The 22,448-nt window shown below is 34.6% G+C and overlaps 1 protein-coding gene across 6 annotated transcripts in view; it reads right to left on the reverse strand.

Annotated features, from left to right (window-relative positions):
* STS (steroid sulfatase) overlaps nt 1-22,448 on the reverse strand; it is a 178,248-nt gene that overhangs the window by 41,945 nt on the left and 113,855 nt on the right. For all 6 annotated transcript variants that reach the window (XM_072341925.1, XM_072341933.1, XM_072341908.1 and 3 more), the window contains one exon: nt 22,167-22,303. In XM_072341925.1, the coding sequence (XP_072198026.1) occupies nt 22,167-22,303 (137 nt within the window). The remainder of the gene's footprint in view (nt 1-22,166; nt 22,304-22,448) is intronic.

Raw genomic sequence — 22,448 nt, forward strand, 5'->3', positions numbered from 1 at the left:
AATAATTGGTCTTGGAAACTAACCAAAGAATAAGAATATACTGCACATCAGCCTGCAAATGAGTTTTAACCTTATTCTTCAGGAATTCCAGAGCATATAATGATAATTTTTGAGGCCTGTAACTAGTGGTGTTTCTCAGGGGTCAGTGCTGGTTCTGGTCTTGTTCAACATCTTTATCAATGATGTGGATGATAGGACAGAGTCCCAGCTCAGTAAGTTTGCTGATGATAAAAAGCTAGACATGGCTGACACACTGGGAGGCTGTACTACCATTCAACCAGACCTAGAGAGAATGGAGAATTAGGCAGGGAGGAACCTGTTAAAGTTTAACAGGAGCAAGTGTACATACAGTCTTGCACTTGAGGAATGATGGCATGCATCTGGAGGTTGATCTGTTTGAGAGGAGTTCTGCAGAGAAGGACTCATGAGTCCTGGCTAGCAACAGGTTGGCTATAAGCCAGCAATGTGCCCTTGTGGCCAAGGAGCAATGATATCCTCAGGTGCATTAAAAAGTGTGTGGACAGCTGGTTGAGGGAGATGATCTTCCCCCTCTAATTTGCACTGGTGAGGCCACATTTAGTATACTGTGTCCAGTTTTGAGCTCTGCAGATGAAAAAAGCCAGGGTTCTCCTAAAAGGAGTCCAGCAGAGGGCCACAAAGATGATGAAGGCCCTGGAGCATCTCCCATATGAGGACAGGATGAGTAACCTGGGTCTGTTCAACCAGTGAAAAAGACTGAGGGGGGATCTGATTAACGTTCATAACAATCTAAAGGGAGGTGGGAGGCAAGTAGATGAGGCCAAGCTCTTCCCAGTGGTGCAGAGTGATGGGACAAGGAGTAATGGCCTAAACTTGAACATAGGAAGTTCTGTACTAACATGCAGAAGAAGAATTTTTTGATTAGGGTGACAGAGCATTGGAACAGGTTAGGTTATCCAGAGAGGGAGTGGAGACTCCTTCTATAGAGAAATTCAAGACCCATCTGGAGGCCTACCTATGCGATCTATTGTAGGGAACCTGCTTTAGCAATCTCAGCAATTCTGTGATTCTGTGATTTTCTCTTTATCCTTTATATTTATAAATTCAGGCATGCTCCAATTTGAATGTTAATTTTGACATGCTCATTTGTCCTCTCAGAATTAATTAATTAAAATAGCATACTGTTAATATAGAATGACATTCTCAGTGAACTCACAGAAATGAACCAAAACTTTGGTTTCTGTCTTTATCTTGAACAGCTACACCTTCTGCAATGAACACTGTATAAATTAGCAAAAAAGTGTGTGAAATAAGACCCATTATAGTATATCTGAATGATATGGTTTCTGTTAGCAAGTGCCATACATTTACTTATTAGCATTTCTAAGTGGTAACCAAAACAGAATAAAAATGCAACGCATGAACTGTAAATAGATATTTTTGACATATTGCCAAATATTATATCAATTTTGAAAGCAAAGAGTATAAAATAGGGAAAATACATCTTTAATCATTTGCTAATAACAATTTCTTTTACTCTTCTAATTTTGTTTTTTCTTTAGATTACGGAGATACTTTAGAATCAAGCTAAGACTGATATATAAGCGTACTCAGATAACCTTAGTTAATGAACAAGGAGGAATTTCACTGAGGCTGTTTTAGCTGATTAACTTTTAAAAAGGTGAGTCTGCAAAAAGGTATTTTTTAAAGAGAAAACAGGCAACAAATTGAAAAGTAAATACCTGCATGCTAGTAACCAAACAAAGTAAAATAAATCCTATCTGAAGTGCAAGAAATTTAAAACATGAGTTAAATTTGTATACGTGTTGTGGACAGCTAAATGAGACTGGAATAAGATGGTGAAACTATTACTTCACACAAAATATGACTGGATATGTATTATACGTCATCGTATGTTATCTTTGATTACAGAAATGGGGCTTCTGCACGCTTTGAATCCTATTCCTACTTACTGTACAAAATACAAATGTAAAAAGTTTGTAGAAGTAAAAAGCTTATCCAGAATATGAAACTGTAGGATAAATAAGTCAAAACACTTGGAAAACTGTAGCTCAGTTCAAGCAATGATGGCTTGAAATCCCTAATGTAGGAAACTGTTAAAAAAATAGAAAGATTCTTTATCAAAAAGACTGAATTGAACGTCCTGTTCTAAAAAATTAAGATCTACACTGATCTCTGTAAATCTTACTGCTTACATATTTCTGGTTTGAACAGAACAGAATTTGAAAGACAGCACTCAAAACAACAAAATAAATCTAACAGTGAAAGAGCTGCACAAATTCTGAACCTACTGAGCAACTACAGTTTAAGTTCAGCCTTCTCCTCCTATTGCCATTCTTGGAATGTACATTCCCATTCAGGTGGCTAATGTTGATTAAAGACATTTGATCATTAGACACTGTTCTTTCATTTATCGGAATATTATCAAGATGTTGCTTGTTTTAATTTAGATGATAATATTTCAAAATTTTAGCAAAGCTTCCTCTGAAGTATGCTGAGCTCTCTACATTCTGTTCTGCAGTCTCATTTCAAGCTATTTTAAATTATAGAATTGTTTTATTGTGAAAGTGAAAATGCTGACTTCAGTGGAGTGATACCCATGTAAAAATGATGAGAGCAATTGACTCTACTCTTTAGGATGAAACAGAAAGCACTATGCCACTATTCAATTTGCCTAACACAAGAATAAATGGAAGGTGAACCTGCCTATATAATTCTGAAATTAATTTTTGAAGTTTTTAACCATGTAAGATTCCCTCTATACTCATGCACATTAGGTTACAGGATTTATAAAAGATGACAATGCATTTGAAAACATGGCACAAACACTGAACAATAAAGTGTATGGAAATGTATTAGCAATTTGTAAATCTCTTCTAGTCAAGCAAGAGTGTAAAAAATGTATTTGCTTCATAATTAGCTCACTGTCCTTTGAAGTCAGCAGGACAGGGAGGGTTACCAGTATTAATTTGAAATAATGAAGAATCTCACTGAAATTATGGGAAAAAGAGATCTAGAATGTAGAGTAAAGAATATGTCTGTGTAGAGTAGGTATTAGGAAAAAGATCTCTCAACTCATTAGGAGAGCTTTAAAACAATTTGCCTGATTCAAAGAAACAGCAACATTCAGAAGGAGGTTTAAAGATGACTCAGGACAAAACAGCTCATAATAAAGGAAATTTATTTTAATAGAACTTTTTATCCCACTCAGCAGACATTCACATGACTCTGTCAAACCCAGAAGTTTATAGTAAGCTTGAGATAATTACAAAGATTGATCTGGGAAGATCAGCCATCACATCTCTGCCTAGAGACTTCTTTTCCTTTTAGTTTATATTTCAGAATTCCCTGATGATATTAATGTTTGCTTTTGAATAGCATAACTAATCAGAATGACAAGAAACATGTTTTGAAGATGAAGGGGCTTACATCTGAGAGTGACAGGCTAAGAGTGTTTTAAATACATGCATAACTTCCTACACATTACCCCTAGATGTATAAATATCTTAAAGCCTATACTGCTCCCAGAAAAGATAATGATGTCATTCAGCTAAATATCCACTACATATTAAATTTCTTGTGACCCTCTTCCTGGTACAGGAATTAAATTAAGGTAAACCCATCATCTCTTCCAGGCTCAAAGGCTAATATTTTCACCCTATTAAGCTTTAATGTTGCAACTTCTGCCCACTGTCTTTAACAAGGTAACAAACATTTTAATCTCTATGTAGATTTTGTGTGATAAAAAAGAGACTTCATTATTTAATATACTGATCTGATTACAAAATACACTGACTAAAACCTTTGTATAAAAATCAGCTTAGTAACTGAGATCAAGACATCCATATCTTAATTTTAGCTTTTGCACATTTCAGGTTATAAATATGCAAATGTTTTGTGATATGCTTAAAGCTGCACAGTTTCCCCTTGATAAATATGTAAATCAGTTTGTCTCTGCAGTGGGGAAGTAATTATCACTTTCAGACCCACTCATTGAGCACAACACTAGCGGTAAAGATGGAAAATAATAAAACCACTGACAGCAAAACAAGAAGTTGCTGCACATATGGTGAGCAGTACATAAACTCTGCATGAAACTTGTTTAACATTCAGAGCTATAATACAACCACTAGGAAGTGGAAATTCTGGGACAAAGTAATAGATTGGTATTATGGAACATTAAGTAGCCCATTAATTGAATGCACTCACCTAAAAAGACACGATTCTGTATAGAGGGAGTATTAGTATGTGAACTGCATTGGTGAGAGAAAATGACAGCTAATATAAATGATTAGAAGAGAAAATAAATACATAAATAATTTTAAAAAATTGTAATAATTCCTGTAGGAAGAAAGCAAAGTTTAGATTTAGCAGAAAGTCTTGAATAGGTCTGGCTCCGCTAATATCATTTATAAAGTTACATTATGGATACAATTTGTCCAACAAAGTCTTCAAAGTAAAAGCCAAGATCTAAAATGTGCCAAGATTCTACTACTATAGTTATAGAATTTCCAGTGTCAAAAGGACATTCTGCTAAACAAGTACCATCTTGTTTTGAAAAAGTGCATGTTATCAGTGTTTTAATTAGAAGCAGTGTCAATGTTTCACAGGCTGGTTTGGACCAGTCCCATGACTAATGCATTAACTCTCAGTGCACTTCATGATATGATGTGGAATACCAATAAGCAAAAATAATAAAACCATGACAAGAAGGAGCGTCCATCCACTTCTATATATCTGCTTGCATAGCAAAGATTTCTTGGATTTTCTGACCTGGATTCCTTTCCAATTAACTAATCTCAAGGGTAGAATCTGGGAACACACTTAAAATGCTGTCACTACTGAGGAAACATTCAGTCTATGGGACAACAGTAGAGTCGGTCTGAAGACATTTTTTTCCTCTGCTGACATTCCGGTAGTCTTTAGACACACTGTTCTAGACTAGCTGCTAATCTTGGAACAAGATTATGTATATAATATATATATAACAATATATATAACAAAACATGTAATAATATACATATAACATAACGCATATACAATGTTATATATATACAATATATATAACAATATATATAACTAAAAATAAGCTATAGTTGTGAAGAATTGGTTTATTCCTATCTGGGAACAAGATCTTGTGCTGGCAGAATGAGCAAAAATCAATAATTGAGTCAAACACAGATGGAATAACTGCAGCAGAATTGATATCACCAAGGCAGTTTGTGTGGTTAGCGGCATTTTCTAAGTGGGAAAAAATACAACTTCTTAGGCACTCAACAATAGATAAGTGGGGTCCTACTTAGGGGTTTATTTCATTACGACCTTCTCAACTGTATGTTCTCTCCCTCAAGAAGAAGAGACTCAGATGAACCTGTGCCAATAACTGGAAAATACACCAAGAGGAAAAACAAAAAGATGAAGCCTTTGCAGAGACAACTGAGTAAGAGTTATTCTATCTCAGGATGTACATATTTCAGGGATCTCTGAGCACATGAAGAATTAAATCATGTGTAAATTATATGAATCCTACATGAGTGATGTATCATAACATCAGCATCAAGGGTATCATTTATTCAAACATTCATATTAAACAACACTTATAAATGACAAAATAATTTAAGACTGTCTTTGGGTATGGGACAGTTGCAAATACATTTTACAGAATTAGTACTCTACGTATAATTAATTAGATATGAGTACTTCATCTCTTATTTTCCCATTCATATGGGGTTCAACTAATTTTGTAGATGTGAAAATTGAAATGACACTTTACTCTTATAGAAATATACATGGATAATACAGCTAAGAGTTAAGTTGTGGTTACTGTGGTTGTGAGAAGCTAAGTACAGCTGCTTTATTGACAACAAGGTTTCATATTCAAATTGATAGTACAACACTAATGACATAGTTTTGGGGACTAGATGAGATTTTAGAAGGTCCATCACATTTGCATCTTTCAGGACAGATGTGATAGATTTGAAGGTAAATTTGCATCTTAATTCTGAGAATAATATGCCATTTTATCTGGACAACTAAAATGTACAATGCAAACTGCCTACTTCCCCAGGATCTCCAGTGTTTTCCTCCAGATTCTGGATAGGGTCTAGGTAAACTGTAATGGCAATCAAAGGATACTATTCTTTTTTGAATTAGACTGTCAGATGAAATTAAAGCTTCAACTGTTTGATTATTTCAATTAAAGTTGATGGTAATAGATAACAGAAGAGTGATAAAGGAAAAATTTATCTGTATCTTCAAAGGTTTAAACATTTATTAAATTAGAGTCAGTTTTAAATTGAACATGTATATATCTTTAGATCCAAATGCATAATGCCAAAAAAATTCTCAGATTAAAGTATGAATAACTTAAAACAGGTGAGCAAATGTAATACTATACTTTAATCCTCTGCATTTATTGAAAAAAATTAGTCATATGTCAGTATTTTGTTTCATTTTAATAATTTTTATCAAACAAAACTGAAACTGCCGTAAGACTGTTTGACCTTTCATGTTTCAGTAGACAAACTTTTTCATCTTTGCTGAATTTGGAAACTGAACTTAGACATATATACTATAAAGCAAGTAATATTTTTATCAGAATCAGATTAGCCTTTGTCATTCAATCTTTATTCTTTTCACTTCACAGCTTTCTGATTTTAATTCTCCACATCCATCCTTACATAAAGATAGCTGATCATTAATTCACCCACAGAACAGAAGACTCTTGTTGTTTTTTTCCCTGGACACGACATCCCCATTTTTCCCCATCATCATGCAGGCCTGTCAGGTGACCTAGTTCTCTAAGTGCTTTTGGGCAACTCAGTGCCTTTTGTGTCTGCCAAGACACTTGAAGCCTACTGTGCAATCACTGTCTCCAAATCACACTAGCAGTGAATGTATCTCTCTACAGATACTTTTAATACCAATAAGAAAGAATGTCTGACTGTGAAAATTGTTCTCAGGGGAACTTTCCACCATAGAATGTAAACTCCAATGTAAACTCAAAATGACATTCTAAACTTTACACAGGTTTTAAGCTACTTAGGATACTCTCAGAAGGGAAAACAAGTAACTTTCTTGTCTGTCATTGATTATCGTTGATTATCTCAAAAGTCCCATAAACTATCCTATAAAATGAGACTTTAAATCCTTAATTCATCTAAGTACTTTTGAGAAAAGGAAATCCAAGAGTTTTTTGCTGAAGTTTTACAATAGTATTCAATGTTAAAACACATATCTACAGGAAAAGAATATAAGCTATCCTTTTCTGTTTTGAAGTCTAGAAAGATAAATAAGTCAGTCTCAAATAAGGTTGGAACAACTTGAGGTCTCAACTTAGGTAAAGATGTATTTGATGCCCCCAAAAAATAATGGAATGAGGGTGCTGATATCATCAATCTGTTTCTTTGCCTTTTCTCTACTTAATTTTTACTTATGAACAAAACAAAATGTGATGCAGAATTACTAACATAGCTACTAAATGAGCTTACTAATGTTCAGATGCAATATAAATGCTGTCTGTCATTTGGTTTGTAATGGGAAGTTACAGAAAAGGAAGCTGGGAGACTTTCCAGTGAGAACTGTGTGAACAATGCAACACATTTCTGGAAAGGCTCTGCTTTGCATACCAGAATCCCACTAAGGTTATTTCTTAAAAAGAAATCTGAAAGTTAAATTTGAAGTGAGAAAGCTTGCTCGCCTAAGTAACACTACAGATCAGTTGAAATACTAGCACAGACAAAAGAAACAAAATATTCTAACTGCAAATCTGTAGACATGTTTCTCGATAGTATATTTATTACAAAAAAAAAAAAAGCACACACAAAAACTACAAAACAACAACAACAAAACAAAACAACAACAACAACAAAAAACACCCAAACAATTATTTTCTGTTCTCATACTGTGTATTCCTGTAAAGAACAAAGGAAGTCATTAAATGTCACATCAGCAAATCAGCTTACATTCTGTGAAAGAACTATGAAAGAATCCAACATTTTATATTGAGACTGATCTTGAAGTTCTCTTTCCCTGTTTAAAGCAGTCACTCACTTTTTATGAAAAGTAGCTGGGGATACTTGCAGCAGCCAGCTGATAAATTACAGTAGAACTGCACAAAAGTTGAAATTTACTAAGAAATGTAGGATATGGGGCTTGACTATATCAGCACCAAGTTGACAAAAACATTCAGGATAAAATCCCCTAGAAGTGTTTCAGGATTATAGGGAAACCTGCCGATTTTGTGCCTTATTAAATTTATACTGGTTTAAAAAGCCATTCTAGCAGCATTTTGCCCTTATCACCATGCTGAGGATGTTCAAAGCTTGCCCTGTGGGATGTGGTGTGGTAGATACAAAGGAACTTGTATTATTTAAACTCCTAACATTTTGGACCTGGTCAGGATTTCAAGAGACAGATGGGATGTTTCATCCCACTTTCAGCTGCACAGACATCATCCTTACCTTTGGCTTTGTTTTTCTCTCTGATTTCTCTCTAAATTTTCTGCCAATGGACATTTAACATTTATATGGTACTGCTCCCTGGCTGTGAGTTGCTGGCAGCCACCTCTGCTTTCCTCTTTTTCCTTGCCAGCTTTGCTAGCAAAGTACTTAGCATTTTCTTACCCATATTAGAAAGAAGCACTGTCTGCTACACTTCTGACTGCATGGTTAAACTATGATACAAAATTTACTGTTCTTCTATTGCAAACTTTTCACTTTATTTATTTATTTATTTTAATTAAGTATAGCCAAATCTCTAATAAATATAGTTTGTTTGAAAGATTGTGATGGCATTGTTTTCAACAATCAAAATCTTTCCATATTATGGTTGTTGACTTCAATTCAGCCCAGTTCTACTGACTCCAGGCCAGTTACATCATTTCACACATACAGAAGAACTGCCCTGGAATGTTTTAAAGGAACAGTTATTAATCAGGACAGGTTTCTTGCTTTCTTGTGTGCACATGCTATTTTTTTTTCCAAAGAAGCTCTTGAATAAACCCTCTTTAAACAAAATAAAATTTAACAAAACAACAACAACAACAACAACCAACAAAACAAACAAAATAAAACAAAGCAAAACATAATAAAACATAACAAAGCAGTGTGAAGGACCCGAATATCCAACACTTAGAAACACATAATTGTGCTACATAAAGATCTTGATCTTAATGTAATCTTATTATCTTTCAGTTAACAAGATGTCTTCTTCAAATCTCAGGGAAGAAAAAGTAATGCATGAGTTGTACAGAACTTGGCAATATTTACATATAAAAGGAAAAGTTAGTTTAACTAAAAAAAATTGTTGCCTCATCTAAAAAGACACATCTTCGTGAAGAAGATGTAGAACTAACGTCTGTCAAATTGATATCTCCCTTTGAATCTCAATTGCATTACAGTTTTTTTCTTCTTTTTTAAATCCTAGACCTTTCAAAACTAACTAAACAACATTTTGATAAGCTGTTATCAGCAGAGACTGATCATTGCTGGAGATTCCAAGTAATGAAATGCAGCAACAAGGTGAAAAAATACAATGATGTGATTTCCTGTGACAATCCATTGGGAGAACTACCAAAGAGGAACTACAAAGAAAATAAAAGAATAAATTATCTACTCTTACTGTATGAGGAGATGGAAAACATAAGGTCAAATTCTACACTTACATGAAAGTGTACCCCTCTCACATCAGGAAGGCAGAAATTTCTTTAATGGAAGTTAAAATCTCTATTGCAGATATGCAAATATGTTAACCAGTTAATGTAACTACTTACATTAATGGCACATTTCATATCAACATGGGAGAGAGAAACCTGGTCTTTAAACTCTATTTTGGGACAAGAATACCAGAACAATATTCTAATATGTATACTACTGTATGGGCCATGATCATTTTTGACAATTAGGGAAAGAAAACAATCTACAAAAACTTCAGAGCTATGGAATCCCAAAACCTTTCAAAATGAGGACCTGAAAAACAAGTAATGACAAAGGTTCCCTACACTTTTTAATGTTCCACGCTACTAAATTGATTGCAAAAGTTCCAGTGTGATGTAATGATCTTATGAGACAAATTACATTCATTCATATTGTAAACAAAGAAAAAAACATATTCATTATTTTTTTACTGTGTTTGCTTAATCAACTCTACTCTGGAATTAGAAATAAGCATTTTTTTTTCTTTCACACAACTTAAATGCATCCATACTTTTCACACCATCGAAAACAGTACCTTCTACAAGAAAGATGCTTCTTCTATTTTGTTCAGCCCTACCATGCTTTCCTTGAAAGCTTTTAGGGAAAAGGAGGTAAAAGAGGTATCTCCCTTCTGCCTCAGTTTCCAATAGCAGCAAGCTGCAAGATCCACTGAAGCTTCTGAATACAACTTCACACTAGTCTAAGATAGATTGTATTATCCTGGAATTTCTCTTCTATCATCTCAAGAAAACAGTTCAGCACTTCAGATGTTCCTTTGTGTATTATGCTTACTAATGTAACATAAAATCATTTGGGTGTTCTCAGGGTTACTACACAATGCCTTTCAGGAAGATATGCCATAAAAAGCTTTTCATTGCTGGATAGGGAAAGGAAATAATTTAAAAAGAGTAGCAGGTATATAAAATACAGGACATAAGCAAAAAATAAAAAGAAAACAAAAAGCAAGCTCTTCAAAATAGTAAAAAATATCTTGAGTATACTAAAGAAAATGTGTGGAAAAATAAAAAGAACATCAAACTAAACAGCATTAAGGAAAGAAAAGAAAAAAAAAAGAAAAAAAAAAAAAAGGAAACAAACTAGAAAATTAGAAAACGTAGAAAAGATTCAATATTGTTTTTTCCTAAGCAACATAATGAAACAAAACATAAATGGCTTATTCTATAATAAACAGTGAGGGAAAAAGCTGGATAACATCAAAGTTGACAGTCTGCCATTCTGCCCTTAACTAAACCTTAGAATCATAGACTGGCTTTAGAGGAGATCTTAGTCTAGTTCCAATCCCTCTGCCATGGTCGGGCTCACCAGTAACCAGACCAAGCTGCCCAGGGCCCCATCCAACCTGGTTTGAGCACCACCAGGGATTCAGTATCCACAGCCTTTCTGGGCAGTCTGTTCCAGTGCCTCACCATACTCTCAGCAAAAAAATTTCCTCATAACATCTAAGATAAATCTTCTCTCCTTTGGTTTAATGCCACTCACCCTTATCTGTCAGACCGCATAAAAAGTCAGTCCCACTCCCATTTATAAGCTTCCTTCAAGTACTGGAATGCTGTAGCAAGGCCTCCCAGAAGTTTTTTGTTTTGCCAGCTAAACAAGTCCAATTCCCTCAACCTGTCTTCATAGTAAAGGTACTCCAGCCCCTTGATCATTTCTGTGTCACTTCTCCAGTTGTGCTCCAACAGCTACCCATACTCCCTGTACTGGAATCCTTGGACACAGTTCTCCAGGTGTGACCTCACAAAGAAAGAGTAAAGGGGGACAGTCCTGTCCCTCTCCTTGCTAGCCACCCCTCTTTCAGTGCAGCAGGATACTGTTGGCCTTCCAAGCTGCTAGCACACATTTCTGGCTCACCTCCAACTTTTCATTCATCATTATCTCAAAGTCCTTCTCCACAGGGCTGCTCTCAATGAGTTCTTCTCCCTATCTGTACTCACAGACCTGGGACTGCCTCAACTGAAGTGCAACATCTTGTACTTGGCCTTGTTTAACCTCATTAGGTTCTCCTGTGCCCACTTTTTGATCCTGTCCATGTCACTCTGTATGGTAACCCTTCCTTCTATTGTGTCAACAGCACCACTCAGCTTATTGTCATCAGCAAACGTGCTGAGGGTGCACTCAATCTCACTTGACTATGTCACTGAAAAAGATGTTGAAGAGCATTGCTCCCAAAATGGACACCTGGGGACACCATCACTCCTGACTGACCTCTGCCTGGACATAGAGCAGCTGACAATAAACCTCTGGCTATGACCATCCAACCAATTATGATATCCACCAAATAGTACAGACTTCAAATTCATGTCTTTCCAATTCAGAGATAAGGATGTGGTGCGGGACCATGATAAAGGCCTTGCACAAGTCCATGTAGATGACACAAGCATCATTACACTTGTACTTTCCCAAACCTTAAAAAGACAATTGCGTATCTGCTGGCACATTTATTATTATTATTATTATTATTATTTTAAAGAAACAAAAAACAACCAAATAAAAATCCCCACAAACTTTTTATAGTGCAAAATGTGCAATACTTACTAGAAAAAGAATGATCCTGTATTCTTAGCTTGCTTATCTAGCATTGTTGTTTTAACAATCAAAATATTACCAAAAAAAGCAGCAAAACAACCACAGTGAACAAAAGGGCAACTCCATCAACAAGAACTTATAACGACCAGGAATCTGAGCCTTGTAATTAAGCAGTTTGAAGAAATTTCAATTTCATGTCAATTTACTAAAACAAACCATCCTTCCAATTAACAGTACTCGCAGAATTATAGAATTATGAAATGGTGTGGATTTGAAGGGATCTTTAAGATCACCTAGTTCCATCACCTCCGCAAAGTCAGGGACACCTTCCAACAAAGTTGCTTATAGCCCCAATCTGGTCTTTAATATCTTTTGGGATGGGGCATACACAGTCTCTATGTGATGAGACCTGTTCCAGCATCTCATCACCCTCATAGAGAAGAACTTCCCAACGTCTTATCCAAATTTACCCTCTTTTTCATTAAAGCCTTTACCTCTTGTCAATACACAACCTGACTCTCTCTTCAACATTGCTGTAGGCCCCTTCAGTTACTGGAAGGCCACAGAGAGATCTCTCCTGAGCTTTCTCTTCCCCAGACTGAATGTACACAACTCCTTCAACCTTTCTTCATAGAAGAGGTACTTCAGCCTACTGATCACCTCATGGCCTTCCTCTGGAATCATAATCTACAACATAGAATTGATCTCAGTAGTATTTTATGATTACTGTTTTCACACAAATAACTAGGTGGTTTTTGTTTGTTCGTTTGACTGATTGATTGATTTAACAATATGGCCTCAAAATTACTAAGATACAATTCAGAAGAAGAAAAAATCTAATGACTCTCTCCAAGAAACAGAGGTGATGACTCTAAAAGAAGTCATAAGCATCCCTGCATCTCCACGGAAACTGAAATGCAGATGGTCAGGTTTTTTAAATTTTTCTACCCTTAAAAGAGATGTAGCCAGTTATGAATAAAGTATAAAAGGCTAGAAGACACTTCCTGAATTATCATAGATAGATACTGTTCATAGAATTGTATTCAAATTTTGATGAAGGAATTTAGTTACCTGTAAAAAGTATTCAATTCTCAAGACCAGAAGAAATTTTGGGTTCTTGAGTCCAGAAGTACATTTTAATCATTTCCCAACTCAAACATGGGTCAATTCTGGAAGAGAAACATCTTTCTTTCTTCTCTCTGCCATGTCTATGTCTCCTGAATGGAAGTATGAATGCTTTATTATATATCCAGAGTTGTATTAGTGGTGTCTGATCACAAATCTCTATACCAGTTAGTAAATCTTAACATCACCTATCTGCTTCAGTTTTTTGTCTATAGAACAGATTAATAAGATCTCCCTGTATTATAAAAACTTTGTGAAAAAGCTTGTTTATGAATCTGTTATACACTCTGGCAATATAATGCCATATAAAGATGAGAGATGTCACAGAATGGAATCATAGAATAGAATCACGGAATTGCTCAGGTTGGAAAAGACCTTAGAGATAGATCATCAAGTCCAACCATAACCATACCATTCTTGATACAAGCCAGGATGCCATTGGCCTTCTTGGCCACACTGCTGGCTCACATTCCACTGACTGTCCACCACTACACCAAAGTACCTTTCCATCAGGCAGCTTTCCAGCCACTTCCCCAAGCCTGTAGGGTTGCCCGGGGTTGCCACAAAAATGCAGGACCCTACATTTGACCCTACTGAAACTCATACAGTTAACCTTGGCCCATCAGTCCAGTCTACACAGATCCCTCTGTAGCACCTTTCTACTGTTATCAAAACAGAACTTCAATACCATTTGTTAAATAGAACATGAAAAATCATATTTAACAACTATGAAAAGACCTACAGCTGCTCATTAAAAAGGGAATCTGTTACGAGAAGAAGGAGTGCCAGTGGGAAAAAAAATGACATATAACTGTATGGTTAAAGATTGTATCATAAGGCACAAGCATGGAAAAATTTATTTTTCCCATTTTGTAATACTGGATATTATAGACTAAAAAAGTTATTTTGTGTTTTTTGTGTAGCTTTACAAATGTACAATTATTCATGCACTCTATCAGTTACACTGAGATACTGGACAATTCATTAAAAAGCAATCTGAAGGTACAAGGAAGGGGTGTGGGTGAGGAGGCTTAAATAACCAGATTAAAAAATCTCACTTTTAGTTCCTCTGCCTCTTTATTTTACATTCAGGTTTCTTTTATTGATAAGGCATAACAGCAACATTCACCTACTAGCTCAACTGCATTCTTCATGAAAACCATGATTGCATGCTCTGTCAGATATTGCTTTCTTTGTTCTAAGCATAGAAGGAAAAAAAAAAAAAAAAAAAAAAAAAAAAAAAAAAAAAAAGATGGTAAAATCACGTGCTTCCCTAGCAGTATTGTGGTTGACTCGCATTTTGGGTAATCCTGTCTCTCTCTTTTTGTTTGATTTGGTTAAATTTAGTAAACTACAGTTCCTCCTCAGATTGTTGCCATTTTGTTTTCTCTTTTTCTCTTTCTTAAAACTATCATCTCCTAGCTCTCTGCCCTTCAACCTCTCCCCCTCTCCCAGAGCATGCAGCCCGAAGCCTGCCTCTCTATAGGGATAGGGCCAGAACCAGCCAGATCACATGGCAAACTGTTAGTATCCCTTCCTTTTTCTTATTAGCTCTTTGTTTTTCCTTTTGGCCCAGGCCTGTGCCCCCTTGTCATGGACTCAAATAACTCTGTGACATCGTTTCACTGTTTGTTTGTTTGTTTAATTAGGATCAATTTTCAGAAATTTATCATTACTTTTATGCAAAGTGAATAATACACTAACACATCACATTTTGTGCTGATATTTTGTGTCATCAGATGCAAATGAAATCTGTTCAGCAGAGAGTGAAAAATTCTGAAGACGGTGTTGCTACTACAACAAACTCCATTACACTGAAGTTTTCTATCATGGAGTTTGCATTATTAAGACATTATTTAAACCTGGTTGATTAAAAAATGATATAAGAATGGCTGCTTACAATCTGCTTTAAAACCTTGTAAATAATGTTATAAGGAGATTTGTTGCATACAAAGATGTACTATAGAAAAAGGAAATTGTACCTAAGGAGGATTAGATAGCTCAGGAGGCTTATCAGAGAGTAAACAGGAGACTTATATCACTTACCTTTTCAATTCAGTCCTGTTAAGTAGTGACTGAAAGTCATTATTGTGTAGTGACATCTAAAACGCGTTTGGGTTTTAGCCCAGATCACAACTGGAGAGCATCCACATCATAAAAGGCAGAACTACAAACTTATTTAATCTGCATTCTTATTGTCAATTTTCCCACATCTGACTTGAAAACTTAATGTGCTTCAAGAGCTGAACTACCATTTTAGCTGAAAAAAAAAAAAAAACAACCCAGTCTCTTATGTTAGAGTAAGTGCAGGATGGCAAATCAGAGTGGAAAAATACTATTCATAAAGTACTGAACTGGCTTCGTACTTTATTCCTAGAGTTACTGCCTGAATGTCTTTAATGATAACTAAAACAACTTAAAGTAAACCTAGATTTTTTGAATATACCAGTATCAATTCAGAAAAGCAAGGTCAAGAAACATGCCAGGTACCGCTCTCCAGAACCTTAGTTTTATCTTTTAAGTTTTCAGGCTCAGCTAAGATTATGTCACATTCATCATAGCTGGATAAAACAATTTAAGTCTGATTATCTGCCATCTATAATACTGTGGTATCATTCTGCTTTGATTATCTTTTAAATTGACTTTGCACTGTTACAAATGAGTACATCAGGTGAAAAGTAATGACAAATTAGGCTCAACTTGCAAAGATATAAGGTACAAGATTTTTTTTTTCTTGAAAATAATAACAGCTAATTCATTGTTTTACAAAAAGTGATAAGTATGCTTTTTTCTTTCATATAATTGTTTACTTTGATTTTTAGCACAATTCAGACTTATCAAAAGATTTATGATATATTTCTAGATTGTACTAAGAGAATAGGATTCTAAATAGGGTTTGAAAGTATACAAACACTTTACTATCTATTAAAATAAAGCTGTGGTAATTCACAAAAACAGACATTAACAATTATATATTAATGAAAAGACATAAGTTTCATCTGAAACTTACCGATGCTATGTCTGTTTCACAGAAGAATAAAATATGCTACTCTTTCCTAGCATATTAAAGTAAAAAAAAAGTATATTAAAAAAGCATATTCAAAAAATCTAAATCTAAGAATACAATATCAGTGAAATAGAATTTGAAATAACTATTAAAATGTTTTTTAAATTACTTTGTAATTAAAAAACCAAACAAACAAACAACAACAAACAGGTCAAGTTTAAGTGCCAGTAGGTTTGTAGGTGTAAAATAACTTTTAAAATGAGAATAAAAATACTTCTACTAAGAAATATAAAATACATTACATGCTACCATGAAAGCATACAAAAATTAAGAATTTTTTGGCTGTAAAATCCAGGTTTTGTTTCATGAGTGCTTTAGCCTACAATACCTACACCAGAACAAGAATTTTACTAAATTGATTGTGAGCATACAGCACGTTTCTCTCCCATAACTATTTTATGCTTTTCCAGAAGCAGCTTTCAGATTATTTCTGGAAATGTTCTATTATTACCAATCTATTACTAAAGCAGTGGGGTCGGAGAAAAAAAACACACAGTCAATAGAAATTTCTTGTACTATATTGGAATTGCCTCTACTTAGAGCTTTGATTTACTTCACTTCAGAGTTGAATGCAAGTCAAAAATGGAGAAAATGATCAACATTAATGATCACAGAAATTGTACATTATCTGTTTAAACATACACACATTAATCCTACATTAACTGAAACCCAAGGTTTCATTTGCATTAACACTACCTTCCACATGAACTATTCAGTAAAGGTTACTGAATTCTGTAGTGATCGTTATCCCTTCTGAACCATTTACCTTACTTTATATTTGTCTTTACTGTTTTCTAATAGTGATTTCAAATACTCAGTCATCAAAATTTGGTGATTCATTGGAAAGGATTACTAATTACTAATGACTAAGGTAAACAGGACCTAAGATTATATACAACACCATAAAATTAGGGACAAAAGAGAAAAAAATAATTCTATTTACAAATTTCTGCCAGAAACAAAACAAAACAAAAACAAAAACAAGCAAACAAACAAAAACACCACAAAAGAATACTCTTAAGATAAAGATCATTCCTTAGATGATCCTCATCTGTGGTTTATTTTTCTGTTTATTTCTAAGTCCTTTCTTTGCATTTAGGCACAAATATTTACTTTGTTCAGCTCTAAAACGGACCAGTATTATAATCCAAATGTGTGATTACTCTTCAGTCACTATTTCTCTCTGATAAATAAATAGGAAGTGAAATCTCATCATTTTTTTTACTGTTTCCTGGTGTGTTTACTTAAACCCCTTCAGCTGGTGATTATTTGCATGTTAATTTTCATCTTATATAAGCTCTACAGTAATGAAAGTTTCTAAATATTGATGTTTCCATGAATTATATTAATGTAAATTTGACTTTGAATAACTCCAGCTATTGAAATGTAGTGAGATTTCATTTAAAAGAGCCAGGGTTTACATGTCCTGTTCTCGATTTCACATCTTAATTTTCCCTCTTTAGGTTCCTCCCAACTAGCTCTTAGAAGTTATGTCTGATTTGTTTTCAAAATATAAATCAATTTTAGCCAATAGTTTTTTTCCCCTTTTCTTGAATATCTCAGAGAATCACAGAATCATTAAAAGTTGGAACAGACCTCTGGTCCAGCACCTCACTTGGACTGGTTGACCAGGTCCACGTTCAGACAGCATTTGAATATCTCCAAGGAGGAGACTTTACGTCCTCTCTGGGCAACTTGTGCCAGTGCTCCATGATACTCATGTTAACTAAGTGCTTTTTGATTTTCTGATGGAACCTCCATTGCTACAGTATCCATTTTTCCTGTCAGCAGGCACTGAGAAGAACCTGGCTTTGTCTTCCTTGCACACTCCTTCAGGCATTTGTAGATACTGATGAAATTCCCCTGAGCCTTCTATTCCCTGTTTTGAACAGTCCCAGTACTCTCAGCTTTTCCTCACAGGAGAGATGCTCCAATCCTGTAAATCACCTTTGGGGACCACTGCTAGACTTCCTTCAGTAGTTCTATCATTTCTTTTGTACTGGAGAGATATGGGGTTACTCTCACAACATAGAATTTTACTGAATTTTTTAAGATATTTCAACTGTAAGCTTGTAGTAAGATCCCACTCCTCTTATTCTAAATAAGTAAGATCAGATGGCAAAATTTTTTGCATCTTGGCATAACTAGATTCTAATACACAATAAAAGAATATACCAGAGAAGCAGTTTTTTTCAGCTTGCATAGCATTCTCATAATGAAGGTACTCAGCATAGTTACCATACAGAAACCTAGCTTGTGCCAGGCTACAATTTCTGAGATATTTTTACACTTCAGACATTCAATTTTGATTGTTCCACAAAGGACTAAAAACTAGTTAGTAGGCTTACTACTGTAAACAGATAAATAAACAGCTGTTTCCGAAAGTGGTGTTGAATTAGTCTATCTTCATGCAGCTTGCATACAAGTTTACAGAGGGCTTCAGAACTCTTCACAGTGTTTTCTGAATGAAATTAGTGTTATGCAATTTAGAGCAAAAAACATTTCTGAAAATATCATTTTCCTATGCTGAATCAGAAATGAAGGAGGAAGGAAAAGAAGGGTAACACTCCGTTCACTCATTCATCATTCTTTTTCCATTTTAGACAAGATTATTTTATCTACTCTCAGTTGAATTATAATTAATAGCATTAATAAGGTGCTTAGCTTACACTGAAACAAATTTAATGTTATTATCCAGAGAATAACTCTCTAAGGCATGTCACATACAGTGACATTATAACTGTATGTTTTAAACATTGAATTCTGTTCAGTATGCAAAAATAGTTGAAATACACAGACCTCTTTATTTACTATTTTTGACATGGACTACAATCATACTCTTCAATGTTGGTTTAAGAAGTCACAAACATGAAACATTCAATAGAGTATTTTACTTATGCTGTATATCTCTTTTTCACCTCCTAGCATGGAAATTGTCTTTTAATTGAATTATTGCCTAACGATATAATTGAATTTAAATAAATAAACAAATAGAAAGGGTGAATTGTCTTTCACTTAGGATTTGTAGTCAGAGTGAACTTCTCTATTTTACTCTTAGAAAAGAAACTGTTCTTTCTCTTGCACATGACACAAAGCTTTCTTTCTGGTACTAATGGATCTCTCAAATCAAGGACAATATTTAATTTGCATTTCACGGCCCAATTTGATATAAATTTTCCTTCACTCTTACCAACTGTAACATTGTCTCTGTTATTCTCCTCCAGGTTTTTCTTTTTTTTTTTTTTTTTTTTTTTTTGATGGTATACTACAATCATGTTTTCCATACATTCAGTATCTATTTATTTATTATGCTTGTACTGTCTTTAATTAAAGGCTAGAGTAGCATATTGCTCTATGTGGCATAATTTATTCTTATTTATTTTGCAAATTACATTACTCTGTGCATAAAAATTAATTTCTGTTTAAAAAAAAATAATAATACAACCCTCTGCAGAAAGCTAATAGTTTCCATTTATTTCAGCTTTTCCAGAAAACTCTATGATTTTTCTATTAATGTATTAAGAAGCACTCCAGGAAATCACTGGTTACTAGCATGAATAGTATAGTGAATAAATGTACTTTGTCTGGTATCGTTGATTCATTAAGCCTGGAATTTTTCAGTGGAAGTTAATGGAAATAAGTAAGTGCTCTCATCAATTGAAAAAAAAAAAAAAAAAAAAAAAAAAAAAAAAAAAAAAAGCAAGAAAAAAACACACATGCACAAAAAAAGACTATATAATTCCTTCGATCGCTTTTAGAATGTCAGACCCAACTTTCTTTTATCATATTAGTAACAGAAGAAAAAATAACAGAGAAAATAAACACATTTTCTGCCTCCTGGAGCCAATACGCAATCTGTCAAAAGAGGAGTTGCTGAAGACGTAAACCACATCAAATACCCAGATCCTCAGCTGAGACAAAATTTGACGTTTGTACACTAGTTTAAACTAGCCAAGGATCTGTTTCGTAACTGATATAGCCCTGTTAGATCTGTTGCTCCTAGAATAAAGGACAATGCTAGAAGAAATTTGTTTCTCTTCTCTTGAGTTTTTCCAAAATTCCTATGCTATCACTACTAGATTTTTATATCTGAGTTATCTCAATTGTTTAAAATCATATTTTTGTGTCCTGCAGTTTGAAACAGTTTGGGTGACACATTTCCTAAAAGCCTGTGGTTATTCTGTCTTTCAATCTGTTATCATCACCTCTGCATCATATAGTCTGACACAGCACATGGCAGCTGCCTAGGTTTCCAATGTGCTTAAATTCCAGAGCCACTCTACTAAAGGAGGCAGCAAAACCCAAAGACAGGAAATGATCAATTAGGCTAGAACATCCTTGCTAATATAGAATGGAAAAATAAATAGAAAAATCAAACCCAGACAGTGAAACTAGCTAATGATCAGTAGCTTACCACAGCAACAATACAAACAGAAATTACAGGACTCATGAATACCTTTATCCATTGCAAGAACTTGATTTACTAAATACAGGTTGGCACTGACAGAAGTCATAAAAGATTCAGGATGCAATACATACCGAATTAAATCCTCTTTCTCTTTACAAAAGAGCAAAGAGCCACACATAAGAACTTTTTTTTTTTTTTTTTTTTTTTTTTTTTTTTTTTTTTTTTTTAATGCGTAATCCATTTAGCCCACATATTGAAAGCCATTCCTTCCAAATGCATACAGTTTCACAGAATCACAGAATAACCTGGGAAGGAAGGGACCTCAAGGATCATGAATCTTCAACCTTCCTACCATAGGCAGGGACACCAACTACTTTTAATACTAGACCAGGCTCATAAGGTTTATGCCATATTGTTTATTTCTGCAAGTATTGCACGAAATAAACTACAAATGATTAAACATACCTTGCTTTTGGTTCTCTCACTTCTGCAACTAGAATTCTTGATGCAAAAGATGCAAAAGAATATACACAAGGTTTATCCACATATACTTGCGTAAGAGGAAGATGGTGGCATGGCAGTAAAGGTATGGCAGTAAAGGTTAATCCTTCCCACCAATATTCCACTACATTTTGTTGCTGTGTGACAGATGGCAGCAGAGGGACAGTCTGAAAAAATGTCATCTGACATGGAAGTGCATGTAAAGCAAAGGGTGGAATTTACTTCCTCCCTGCAGAAAAAATGGCACCCATCCACATTAACCAATGCTTGTTGGACATTTATGGATACCAAACAGTAGATGTTAGCACCGTGAGGTGGAGGCTGGTGCATTTCAGCAGTGGTTACAGATACATGAAAGATTAGCCACATTCCAGATGGCCATGCAGATTTTTATAAGCATGGCATGCAGGCTCTTGTTCATCACTGGCAAAAATGCATAGCTAAAAGTGGCTTGTAGATGAGAATTTGCTCTATCAAGTAAAGCTACTTTACTCTTTGTATCTGTTGTATTTTCTATGAAAATAAATAGGAGGCATTACTTTCAGAGCAGTCTACATACATATGCACCAAAGCTAAATTCATGAATGAGGAAACACCATTTTTGTGAAGAAAGTCCACACTGATGTACCATTATAGTCAAATAAGAGAGTAGGTATTTGTAAGACATAAATTTGATCAGATGGTAGTTTTCATTTTTTACCTGTTTTTCTCCCTCTTAGGGGCAATTATGTGTAATATACTACAGATATCTAAACTGCAGAATTCTATGTTTGATGGACATGCATGAATTACCTTCACTGATAGTAAACTAAGATCAACATACCTACACTCCAGTCCATTTCCTCCACTGCATCTCCATATAATCCATGCCTGCTTTTTCCTCTGAACATTTTTGAAGCATATAGAGCAGTATGGACTTGAAGATAAGACAGGACAAGAAGAAATGGTGCATTATGGTTCCTGGGGAAAAAGAAAAACAAAACAAATAATTACAACAACAAAAAACCTAGATTTAGTTGGTTTTATAAAAAAAATATTCAAAGCAAAATTGTTTTGGCAGTAGAGTTTAAAAAAAAAAAAAAAAGGCAAAATGAGTACAAAATAG

Source organism: Excalfactoria chinensis, chromosome 1 (assembly GCF_039878825.1).
Source record: "Excalfactoria chinensis isolate bCotChi1 chromosome 1, bCotChi1.hap2, whole genome shotgun sequence".
Classification (NCBI taxonomy): domain Eukaryota; kingdom Metazoa; phylum Chordata; class Aves; order Galliformes; family Phasianidae; genus Excalfactoria; species Excalfactoria chinensis.